Genomic DNA, 12596 nt, shown 5'->3' on the forward strand with positions numbered 1-12596 from the left:
GAAAGAAGAATGAAAACAACTGAGGACAGTCTCAGAGACCTCTGGGACAACTTTAAATGCACCAACATTCGAATTATAGAGGTTCCAGAAGAAGAAGAGAGAAAGAAAGGGACTGAGAAAATATTTGAAGAGATTATAGTTGAAAACTTCCCTAATATGGGAAAGGAAATAGTTAATCAAGTCCAGGAAGCACAGAGAGTCCCATACAGGATAAATCCAAGGAGAAACACGCCAAGACACATATTAATCAAACTGTCAAAAATTAAATACAAAGAAAGCATATTAAAAGCAGCAAGTGAAAAACAACAAGTAACACGTAAGGGAATCCCCATAAGGTTAACAGCTGATCTTTCAGCAGAAACTGCAAGCCAGAAGAGAGTGGCAGGACATATTTAAAGTGATGAAGGAGAAAAACCTACAACCAAGATTACTCTACCCAGCAAGGATCTCATTCAGATTTGATGGAGAAATTAAAACCTTTACAGACAAGCAAAAGCTGAGAGAGTTCGGCACCACCAAACCAGCTATACAACAAATGCTAAAGGAACTTCTCTAGGCAAGAAACACAAGAGATGGAAAAGACCTATAATAAGGAACCCAAAACAATTTAGAATATGGGTATAGGAACATACATATCAATAATTACCTTAACTGTAAATGGACTAAATGCTCGCACCAAAAGACACAGATTGGCTGAATGGATACAAAAACAAGACCCGTATATTTGCTGTCTACAAGAGACCCACTTCAGGCCTAGAGACACATACAGACTGAAAGTAAGGGAATGGAAAAAGATATTCCATGCAAATGGAAACCAAAAGAAAGCTGGAGTAGCAATTCTCATATCAGACAAACTAGACTTTAAAATAAAGACTATTAGAAGAGACAAAGAAGGACACTACACAGTGATAAAGGGATCAATCCAAGAAGAAGATATAACAATTGTAAATATTTATGCACCCAACATAGGAGCACCTCAATACATAAGGCAAATACTAACAGCCATAAAAGGGGAAATCAACAGTAACACATTCATAGTAGGGGACTTTAACACCCCACTTTCACCAATGGACAGATCATCCAAAATGAAAATAAATAAGGAAACACAAGCTTTAAATGATACATTAAACAAGATGGACTTAATTGATATTTATAGGACATTCCATCCAAAAACAACAGAATACACATTTTCTCAAGTGCTCATGGAATAGTCTCCAGGACAGATCATATCTTGGGTCACAAATCAAGCCTTGGTAAATTTAAGAAAATTGAAATCGTATCAAGTATCTTTTCCAACCACAACGCCATGAGACTAGCTATCAATTACTGGAAAAGATCTGTAAAAAATACAAATACATGGAGGCTAAACAATACACTACTTAATAACGACGTGATCACTGAAGAAATCAAAGAGGAAATCAAAAATACCTAGAAACAAATGACAATGGAGACACAACGACCCAAAACCAATGGGATGCAGCGATGCAGCAAAAGCAGTTCTAAGGGGGAAGTTTATAGCAATACAATCCTACCTTAAGAAACAGGAAACATCTCAAATACACAACCTAACCTTGCACCTAAAGCAATTAGAGAAAGAAGAACAAAAAAACCCCAAAGTTAGCAGAAGGAAAGAATTCATAAAAATAAGATCAGAAATAAACGAAAAAGAAATGAAGGAAACAATAGCAAAGATCAATAAAACTAAAAGCTGGTTCTTTGAGAAGATAAACAAAATAGATAAACCATTAACTAGACTCATCAAGAAAAAAAGGGAGAAGACTCAAATCAACAGAATTAGAAATGAAAAAGGAGAAGTAACAACTGACACTGCAGAAATAAAAAAGATCATGAGAGATTACTACAAGCAACTCTATGCCAATAAAATGGACAACCTGGAAGAAATGGACAAATTCTTAGAAATGCACAACCTGCCAAGGCTGAGGAAGAAATAGAAAATATGAACAGACCAATCACAAGCACTGAAATTGAAACTGTGATTAAAACTCTTCCAACAAACCAAAGCCCAGGACCAGATGGCTTCACAGGCGAATTCTATCAAACAATTAGAGAAGAGCTAACACCTATCCTTCTCAAACTCTTCTAAAATATAGCAGAGGGAGGAACACTCCCAAATTCCTTCTATGAGGCCACTATCACCTTGATACCAAAACCAGACAAGGATGTCACAAAGAAACAAAACTACAGGCCAATATCACTGATGAACATAGGTGCAAAAATCCTCAACAAAATAGTAATAAACAGAATCCAACAGCACATTAAAAGGATCATACACCATGATCAAGTGGGGTTTATTCCAGGAATGCAACGGTTCTTCAATATATGCAAATCAATCAATGTGATACACCATATTAACGAATTGAAGGAGAAAAACCATATGATCATCTCAGTAGATGCAGAGAAAGCTTTTGACAAAATTCAACACCCATTTATGATAAAAACCCTGCAGAAAGTAGGCATAGAGGGAACTTTCCTCAACATAATAAAGGACATATATGAGAAGCCCACAGCTAACATCATCCTCAATGGTGAAAAACTGAAAGCATATCCACTAAGATCAGGAACAAGACAAGGTTGCCCACTCTCACCACTCTTATTCAACATAGTTTTGGAAGTTTTAGCCACAGCAATCAGAGAAGAAAAGGAAATAAAAGGAATCCAAATCAGAAAAGAAGAAGTAAAGCTGTCACCGTTTGCAGATGACATGATACTATATGTAGAGAATCCTAAAGATGCCTCCAGAAAACTACTAGAGCTAATCAATGAATTTGGTAAAGTTGCAGGATACAAAATTAATGCACAGAAATCTCTTGCATTCTTATACACTAATGATGAAACATCTGAAAGTGAAATCAAGAAAACACTCCCATTTACCATTGCAACAAAAAGAATACAATATCTAGGAATAAACATACCTAAGGAGACAAAAGACCTGTATGCAGAAAATTATAAGACACTGATGAAAGAAATTAAAGATGATACAAACAGATGGAGAGATATACCATGTTCTTGGATTGGAAGAATCAACATTGTGAAAATGACTCTACTACACAAAGCAATCTACAGATTCAATGCAATCCTATCATACTACCACTGGCATTTTTCACAGAACCAGAACAAAAAATTTCACAATTTGTATGGAAACACAAAAGACCCCGAATAGCCAAAGCAATCTTGAGAACGAAAAACAGAGCTGGAGGAATCAGGCTCCCCGACTTCAGACTATACTACAAAGCTACAGTAATGAAGACAGTAGGGTACTGGCACAAAAACAGAAAGATAGATCAATGGAACAGGATAGAAAGCCCAGAGATAAACCCACGCACATACGGTCACCTTATCTTTGATAAAGGAGGCAGGAATGTACAGTGGAGAAAGGACAGCCTCTTCAATAAGTCGTGCTGGGAAAACTGGACAGGTACATGTAAAAGTATGAGATTAGATCACTCCCTAACACCATACACAACAATAAGCTCAAAATGGATTAAAGACCTAAATGTAAGGCCAGAAACTATCAAACTCATAGAGGAAAACATAGGCAGAACACTCTATGACATAAATCACAGCAAGATCCTTTTTGACCCACCTTCTAGAGAAATGGAAATAAAAACAAAAATAAACAAATGGGACCTAATGAAACTTCAAAGCTTTTGCACAGCAAAGGAAACCATAAACAAGCCCAAAAGACAACCCTCAGAATGGGAGAAAATATTTGCAAATGAAACAATGGACAAAGGATTAATTTCCAAAATTTATAAGCAGCTCATGCAGCTCAATAACAAAAAAACAAACAACCCAATCCAAAAATGGGCAGAAGACCTAAATAGTCATTTCTCCAAAAAAGATATACAGACTGGCAACAAACACATGAAAGAATGCTCAATATCATTAATTATTGGAGAAATGCAAATCAGAACTACAATGAGATATCATCTCACACCAGTCAGAATGGCCATCATCAAAAAATCTAGAAACAATAAATGCTGGAGAGGGTGTGGAGAAAAGGGAACACTCTTGCACTGCTGGTGGGAATGTGAATTGGTTCAGCCACTATGGAGAACAGTATGGAGGTTCCTTAAAAAACTACAAATAGAACTACCATATGACCCAGCAATCCCCCTACTGGGCATATACCCTGAGAAAGCCAAAATTCAAAAAGGGTCATGTACCAAAATATTCATTGCAGCTCTATTTACAGTAACCCGGAGATGGAAGCAACCTAAGTGCCCATCATCGGATGAATGGATAAAGAAGATGTGGCACATATACAATGGAATATTACTCAGCCATCAAAAGAAACGAAATTGAGCTATTTGTAATGAGGTGGATAGACTTAGAGTCTGTCATACAGAGTTAAGTAAGTCAGAAAGAGAAAGACGAATACCGTATGCTAACACATATATATGGAATTTAAGGAAAAAAAAATGTCATGAAGAGCCTAGGGGTAAGACAGGAATAAAGACACAGACCTACTGGAGTACGGACTTGAGGATATGGGGAGGGGGAAGGGTGAGCTGTGACAAAGCGAGAGAGAGGCATGGACATATATACACTAACAAACGTAAGGTAGATAGCTAGTGGGAAGAAGCCGCATAGCACAGGGAGACCAGCTCGGTGCTTTGTGACCGCCTAGAGGGGTGGGATAGGGAGGGTGGGAGGGAGGGAGATGCAAGAGGGAAGAGATATGGGAACATATGTATATGTATAACTGATTCACTTTGTTATAGAGCAGAAACTAACATACCATTGTAAAGCAATTATACCCCAATAAAGATGTTTTAAAAAAAATTATTCTCCATTGAAGAATGGTTTAAAAACCCAACCGCTTTAGGGCATTTGGGATAAGTAGTAATATTTATAGAAAAAATACAAACATGCCAAGTCAACGTACTATACGAACTATTTCAAGTAAAAAGCTGTAACTGTGACTTTGGTGAATCATATAGGGAATTATATATTAATTTCTTACTATTAACTCAAGGGGAAAAAAAAAAAGCTAACTTAATTATCTTTTAGTCCCAGAAAGTGTAGTAAATAATTCTCTAATTCAAAATTTTTACTAATTAGTCTTAGACTGCTCAGGAGTTTTCCAAATTAGTAAAGTTTTACACTAAAAATAAGTTTATTCTTCTTAAAGTGAATTTAAGCAGAAACCTGTGGTGAAGTATTAATAAGATTGTGCTCTTAAGGTAGTTAGGAGCAAAAGGTAATTTTCTTCCACTATTGGAAAAGCTTAATCATGAAAGGGAAGAAGGCTATTTCCCTCTTACTTGTGGAGGCTCAGAAAATTCTTGTTCTCCTGGGTCAATGGTACACAGCCCTAAGACCAGTACAAAGATTTTGAATTTCAGGGGAGGAAAATGATAGCTTTCGAGTTAGGTGTCTGTAGTTTCATGCCTTATTTGCATGAAGTCCACTCACCAGCTTTCCCCTTTGCTGCGCAGACCTGGTCTCTCGCAAGGTGTACACGTCTCCACAGACAGAGATCTCGCGCCAGACCCCAGGCTGGGACTCCTCAGTGAAGCCCCCTCTCGGATGCATCACCAGGACACCATTGGTCGTGAGCCCATCCATGTGGCCATCGGGGTTTTTCCACTTTGCTGCCTTTTCCTGGAAAGCATACCACAGAAAAGATTATGTTCAACACAAAAAGATTCTAGAATCTCTTTAAACTATTGGGTGAGGGCAGAGGGGAGGAAAGTGAGGAATTTTCATTTTCTACTTAAAGCTAATAATCAGAAGGATAAAAAATGCAGTTAGTCCGACAAAATGAAAGAAGTGCAAAAACAGATGAATGATTTATCGCTGGAGACATATTTACCTTGGGCACTTAAACAAAACCTGATGCCTGAACCTCTCCCTCACAGATTCTTGTTCAAACCACCCCCCGCCCCCAGGTGATTCCAGGAATACAGTATGTATTCTTCGATTCTATTTGTGCAGTGCTTTCATCCTGTTATCTAAAAATGCTTTGTATGAACTCATTATCAGGGAAGTACTAGAAGAAAGAGAAAAAGTTTTTTATTAAACAAACAAAATTTCAAAATATATTAAGCCAACAAGTTGTGGCCACTCCGTTCTGTTTTCATACGAATCAGTGTTGTATCATCAAGGGTGGAAGGCACAAGCGGCTGGATGTAACGGCAGGACAGATGCTCGTGGACGCCTGGCCACAGAGCCAGATATTGCTCACATGACTTGGGTAAATCTGATGAGGATAAATAAGCCAGTTATGACTGGTTTAGGGGTGGGCATGTGACTGAGTTCTGGCCAGTGAGGCCTGAGTGAGTCCTTCTGGGAAGCTTCCTGGAAAGGTTTCTTGGTTCTTTAAAAGAGACGAGGAAGAAACAGTGCCTTTGCTGCCTTTCTTCAGCGGGAAGCTGTCATGCTGTGGGGGCTGGTGGAAGTGCAGGAGCCATCCCACCGCCGCCAGGACCTCGCCTGAGGAAGCTGATGTGCCCAGAGGCAGAGGGCAAGATGGAATGAACCTGGCTCCCCGGATGTCACAGAACACTGCACCAACCAAGCCTGCAGCTGGCCTTCCTGGGCGCTTCTTGCAACGTGATACATTTTTATTACCATTTAGGCCATTTTAAAGTGAGGTTTTTCTCCCCCCCCGCCCCCCGCAAAAACATCCTGATTCAAAAAGGGGACTATATTAAAACTGGATATTCACTAAAACTGTGGGGTTTTATTTACATGGACATTCTATGAAGGGAGATATTTTTAGTCTGTTTTGTTCTTTGTGATATCACATCTGTTACACCCAATATGGAACAAAGCAAACACTACGTAACAATTTTTTGAATGAATAAAGGAATAACATTTTCTTTTGCACCCCGATTATCTAGATCTGACCATTTTCCTTCTGAAATACATTATGTATGTTAATACACATACTTTACAAAAGTTAATTACTGTACATATTATAGTTAATATAGCAAATATAACAAATAACAAGTAACGACAATTATGTTCAGATTTTTAATGATAGCTTTTCAAGCTGGCTGTATGAAAACTACAATCTCACCAGAAGCATTGTGCAAGGCAAATTTTTTGGCCACAATTAAATGTTATATATGATGATAATGGGTGTTTTTCTAGAAACAACATACTGATTAATAGTACTTACGCCAAGAAATATGTTTTTGGAAGAGTCGAATCCGGCTGCGAATATGCGTGCTGTGTACGGTTCGTTCCTGTCACAGACTACCCTGCAGGCAAACCTGGATATGGTGCTCTGTGTAATCTGCGCTTCGTCGTTGTTCTGACTGCCAGAAATTGTGTCTGTAACGACGAAGTCAATAGGGCTTTCTGTTGATCTGCCCACCTAAATAAATCAAATTATACTCAGGATCTACTTGCAAAATAGGATGTCACCACATTCATCACATGAAATGAGTGTTCAGGATCCTTTAACATTCATTATCTCTACTATGAAGGTCGGAATTTAATGAAAAGATCTTCAGTCTGCTCCTTTTCTTGTTTAAGGGAGATGTTATGGTAACCAACCATAAGATTTTAAATGTTAAGAATAACCCAATTTTCTATTCTAGAGGAAAATAGATCTCAATCCAAACAGGTTTCTGATCAGGTAGAAACATTACTTATTACTTTCATAGAAAATCATTTTTTTTTTTCTTGTATTTCCAGGTGGGAAAACCCCCAAGATTTTAAAGGAAGCCAGCCAACATAAGCCCTATTTCCGCCACTCTTGCCCAGCTCCAGGGACTGGTTTTCCACACTAAGTGAATCCACCAGTGACTCATGGCACAGAGGGAGAACAAGCCCTACCTCAGACATGAGACCCCAATGCCTATTTCTGTCACTCAGCGTAAATGAGAGTGATGTAAAGGGCTATACAGGTCAGCTCAAAGTCTGAGATGCAGTCATATGAAAGATTTAAAAAGCTGATCCTAACATTTCAATTTTGGATTTAAAAATCCCAGACTGTCCTGGGAAAGTCTAAAAAGTGGCCAATAATATTTTATTGGCTTACTTTCCTTGGTAAGATTTAAATGCTGCCAGAAAGAATATATTTCATTAGCATGATCTTAGAGTTCTAACAAAGCTTTTCATATTCACTAAATCCAAATAAGACAGGTACTGCTGTGTCCTGTGAACTGGGAAGTATTTGTTTACAGGTAAGGAAATCCTCACAACAAAACATTAAACCGTCTATGTAATGATGTTCTATGAATCTCTAAGTAGGAAACAGTGATAAATGTTATATATGCCAAAGATACGTCTTAAACTAGAATAATTTATATGTAAACAAATCATTTCTTGTTAAATATGATATTAATGTTCTCTCCTAACAAGTGACTTTGATTCTGAAATTGTCAATGGAAGGAACAGACAGAACCCCCAGTGTGTACGTATAAGGCCTCCAAAGTCCATTTCCCAGGTATCTTTATCCTGATCTCAAAATTCTATCTAAAACATAAGCAGTGTAGTACTCTTTTTTGTCCAAATGAATAAAGGTGAAATAAATATAACAAAATGTATATATCTTGCATCATTTAGGTCTGTTTGCTTTGGAACAATATTAAATTTATTTTGTAAATCTCACATACACATTTTCATGCACGGACTATCTCTGTTAAACCAACAGACAACAGACATCTATTTCTTTTGTTTTTTACAACGCTTAATTTCTTGTCCTATTGAAATGTGCCTGGAATAAACTAAACCATGGGGTTCACTGAAACTTATCACCTTGAATAGATGCCTATTGCCTGAACATACAGGTTTAGAAAACATGTAACTTGTTAAAAAATGCAACATAAAACTTGAATTAGAGAGATTGTAAAATCATATCATACGATTGATCTTTCTAAAGTTGCAGAACCTTCCCTCTGCTAGATTCATTCAAAAGCTGGATGTGTAACTCAGAAGCTCTACTGATTCAGACTGCTGAATGTTTTTAAACCTTTTTTTAAAGCTACTCTCTTTTTCAAGTATATAGTACAGTATTATTAACTGCAATCGCCATGCTGTATATTACATCGGAGAACTTACTCATCTTACAGCCAGAAGTTTGTACTGTTCGACCAATATCTCCCCAATTCCATGTGCCCCCCTACCCGCTCCAGCCCCTGGTAACTACTCTCTGTTTTTATGATTTTGATTTTTGTTTTTTAGATTCTACATGTGAGTGATATTACACATCTGTCTTTTTCTGTTTATTTCACTTTAGGTTTTTTTTTTTTAATTAGAAAAGTAAGATGATACTCTGCAAAATATTTCACAAATATAGGAAAGTATACAGGAGACTACTCCAAACTCAGGAACAAATCTGTCCTGAACCTCGATTCCAATGAAGACTTAGGAGTAAAATGTGAGAAGTTCTAAAATTGCCTGGTCACCACACAAAACCCAGAGCTCTCACAAAGACACAGGCTATGATCTAATTTCTGTCACCTCCGTGGAAGAGGGCGAAGACTTTTCAAACTCTGTTCAAAGCTCAAAGCTAAAACCATGCTCCAGCAGAATGTCACACAACCACTCCTTGTCTATGGAGATTACTCTCTTCAAGAAAGGCCATTCTGATATCATCCCAATGTATTAAATTAATGTCTTGATGAATCAACTGAAATTGCCTGTAAAACATGACATTTTATTCCAACTGGAACATACTGCTAAGATCAATTATTTCAAGACATGATACTTAACCTGACTGGTCATTTAATATTTGTTTATCAAGTCACTTCCACTTAAATCTAACCTGTAGAGTGTTAGCATATTTCTATACTTTAGGACACAAACCTCATGTTGCTTTTGCCAAGAAAAAAAAAATCTAAGCCACTTTCCTAATGAAACCTCACCCAATGTGGAAGACTTGGAGCCTGTCCTTTCTTTTGACTATTGGATCAACTCTACGTTATTTTAAGGGTAGTCATGTGGACCAGCCATGATGTATCTGAATTTCATCTGATGTTCACATAGTAGCCATGGGGAGAATTTTACTCCCTGCTGCTGACGGATATGCATATATACAGCATCATTTGGCACTTCCAGTTGCGTACATATATGAGAAAAGTCTGGGTTTACCTGGTTGTCAGTCAAAGTCAGCACAGGTAAAATGGTGTGAAAGCACCCAAAAGGTCCTCCTTCACCTTTCCTGGACCAGTCCTACCCTCGTCCCTGCATCTGTAACCTTATTTTCTCACTTCCCTCCTATGACAAGGATGAGTTGTTGCTGCTCCTATCCATGACCAATCTCTCCACGCGTGCTTGGCATCCCACTCTTCTCCCCTTTCCAAGGATTTTACTCCTGAAATGACCAATTTCTCTCTATTACTGGATCACACTGTCAGCTATCAAACATTTTTTTGGTTAGTTTTTAAAATTTCAACTTGTCACTTAATAGCTTTTAAAAATATAACAAAAATGAGTATTAGAAGAATGATCATCTGCACGGATGTTTCAGGAATGCCAAACTGCTATTACAAGGTTCCAAACGCGTTCCTTCTCGATTTCCTTACTTGTCTCCTCCTGCACCGTTAACAGACATTTCACTGCTTGGCTGGGCAGTTTGAATAGCACCGTTCTAGACTCGTCTCTCATCTTTGAAAATGTTTTCCTTTGCTTGAGAGCACCTCTCGAACTATAGCCCCATTTCTCGGATTCATTTAATGGCAATACTTCCGGAAAAACCTGCCACCAGTTACCACCCCCTGCTTCCTTACTCATCCCCGTGACCCATTCTGAAGCCACTCCAACTCTCAGCACGGCTCTACTGAAACCCCGCTTGCTGAGGTTTCCAGGGCTTACATGTCCTGGTATATCTGTACCTGGTATTAAGTTAATGAAACCTTTCCAGGCTAGTTGGCCAACAGCCCCTTTCCCTTCCCCTTCTGTTCTCTCCCCCACATAACCTCACCAAATCCCATTTTAGCCCCAAAGCCCTGATCTCTCCCTGAGCTTCAGATTAGCAGACCCAATCTCCACGTGGATCTCTAATAAGCATCTCACATGTAACATGTTTCAAATGTTACACTGGATCCTCTTCAACCCCTAGGTTCCCTATGTCAGTGACTGGCACCCAATTTGCTCAAGCTAAAAAATCAATACCCAAGAATCACCCTGGATTTTTCCTCCACACCCACATTTAACCTCGTGTAAATTCTATCAACTCTTCCTCCAAAATGCATCTTCAGTCCCTGCACGTTTCCCCACCTTAGTTCTAGCTGCCCTCAGCTCTTACTTGGATTGCTCTGCCTTAGACTCCAAACTGGTGTCCCTGTTTTCACACTTGCCTCCTACATTTTTCTCTAGACAGTAGTTGGAGATATCGTAACAAAATATAAGTTGGATTTTCTCTCTCCCTTGCTTAAATTCCTCCAACAAACTCCTAGAATAAAACCCAAAGTCTTTAGTTGGCCTAAAGGCCCCTTACTCTCCCGGCTTCTGCCTACCTCTCCGAGTTCATCTCATGTTACCTCCATCTTCCTTCGCTCTGCTCCCGCCTTGGGGCCCTGGCACTGCTGGCTTATCTGTGGTCTCTTTGCCTCGTCTAGAATATATGCTCCATGAGAGGGGAGCTGTCTACCTCCAGTGACTAGATGAGCATCTGACACAGTAGGTGCTCAAGAAATGAAACTGACGAATGGAGGATTATGACAGTGAGCTTGAACCCTGTGAGCCTGTGAGACACAAAAACACACGAATACAATGTTTTAGGAAATAATTATTAAAATATTCTTTAACATTTTTCTCAACTAATAGATGCTAATGAAATGTTACCATCTAGAACTACTATAAACTAACTAAAAAAAAAACAAAAAACCCAAACCATAAAAACCAAACATAAGGCATTGCAGCACTTAGGTCTGAAGCATATGAAACTGAGAAACCAGAGGGGGAAATGACCGCTAACTCTGGTTTCAGGACCTGCTTAGTTTCCTTAACGCCCCAAGATCAGAATCGTCTTTGCCTTTGATTCCTTTTCTAAACTATATTCTTCTTTACATTTTACTTTCTCAATACCTATGCTCTTTTCTCTTTCCTTTATTTACCCCTATTCTAGAAAATAATTACTAAGATCTTATTCTGGCTATATTAACTCAGATTTTGTTAATCTTAACCCATCTCCTAAATTTAGATCTAGGTTTGACCTTCTCAGGCACTAGTACTTCCGAGTTCTGAGCCTATTATCTGATTCCACTGTGGGAAATGGAGCACAAGGCCCTGTTTTTGGTTCATTCTGATGTTCTGCTTTTAAATGCTCAATTAACCTACAAATCGTTTTAATGGGTAATGGCTAAAATGAACAGCCCTCAACACCAAGGTCCATACTTGAGAAATATGAATGCTGCAGTGCTGTTGCTCAGTGATTTTTGTCAGTGGTAGGTTTTAGACATGTAAACTTGTTAAAAGGAGGAAAAAATTAAAACAAGCTTGATTTTTCAGGGCCTTCTAAGAGTTGCTTAATTCTACTCTGCTTAGAGTGATCTGACATTAATCCTCCAATATGTCCAGTTAGCCTGCAAAAGGAATCAGATTATTTTAGTAAAAATAACAAATGGGTTATGTTTTCTTCATACGTCTATAAATTCCTTTTGAATGATCGTGCC

At 38.4% G+C, this 12596-nt stretch overlaps 1 protein-coding gene across 1 annotated transcript in view; it reads right to left on the reverse strand.

Annotated features, from left to right (window-relative positions):
* Nucleotides 1-12596, reverse strand: part of PELI2 (pellino E3 ubiquitin protein ligase family member 2) — a 198744-nt gene that overhangs the window by 15066 nt on the left and 171082 nt on the right. Inside the window, exons 4-5 of the mRNA XM_067734724.1 lie at nucleotides 7151-7348; nucleotides 5440-5628 (exon numbers count right to left, since the gene is read on the reverse strand). Coding sequence (XP_067590825.1) covers nucleotides 5440-5628; nucleotides 7151-7348 — 387 coding nt within the window. The remainder of the gene's footprint in view (nucleotides 1-5439; nucleotides 5629-7150; nucleotides 7349-12596) is intronic.

Source organism: Pseudorca crassidens, chromosome 1, assembly GCF_039906515.1.
Source record: "Pseudorca crassidens isolate mPseCra1 chromosome 1, mPseCra1.hap1, whole genome shotgun sequence".
NCBI classification, from domain to species: Eukaryota; Metazoa; Chordata; class Mammalia; order Artiodactyla; family Delphinidae; genus Pseudorca; species Pseudorca crassidens.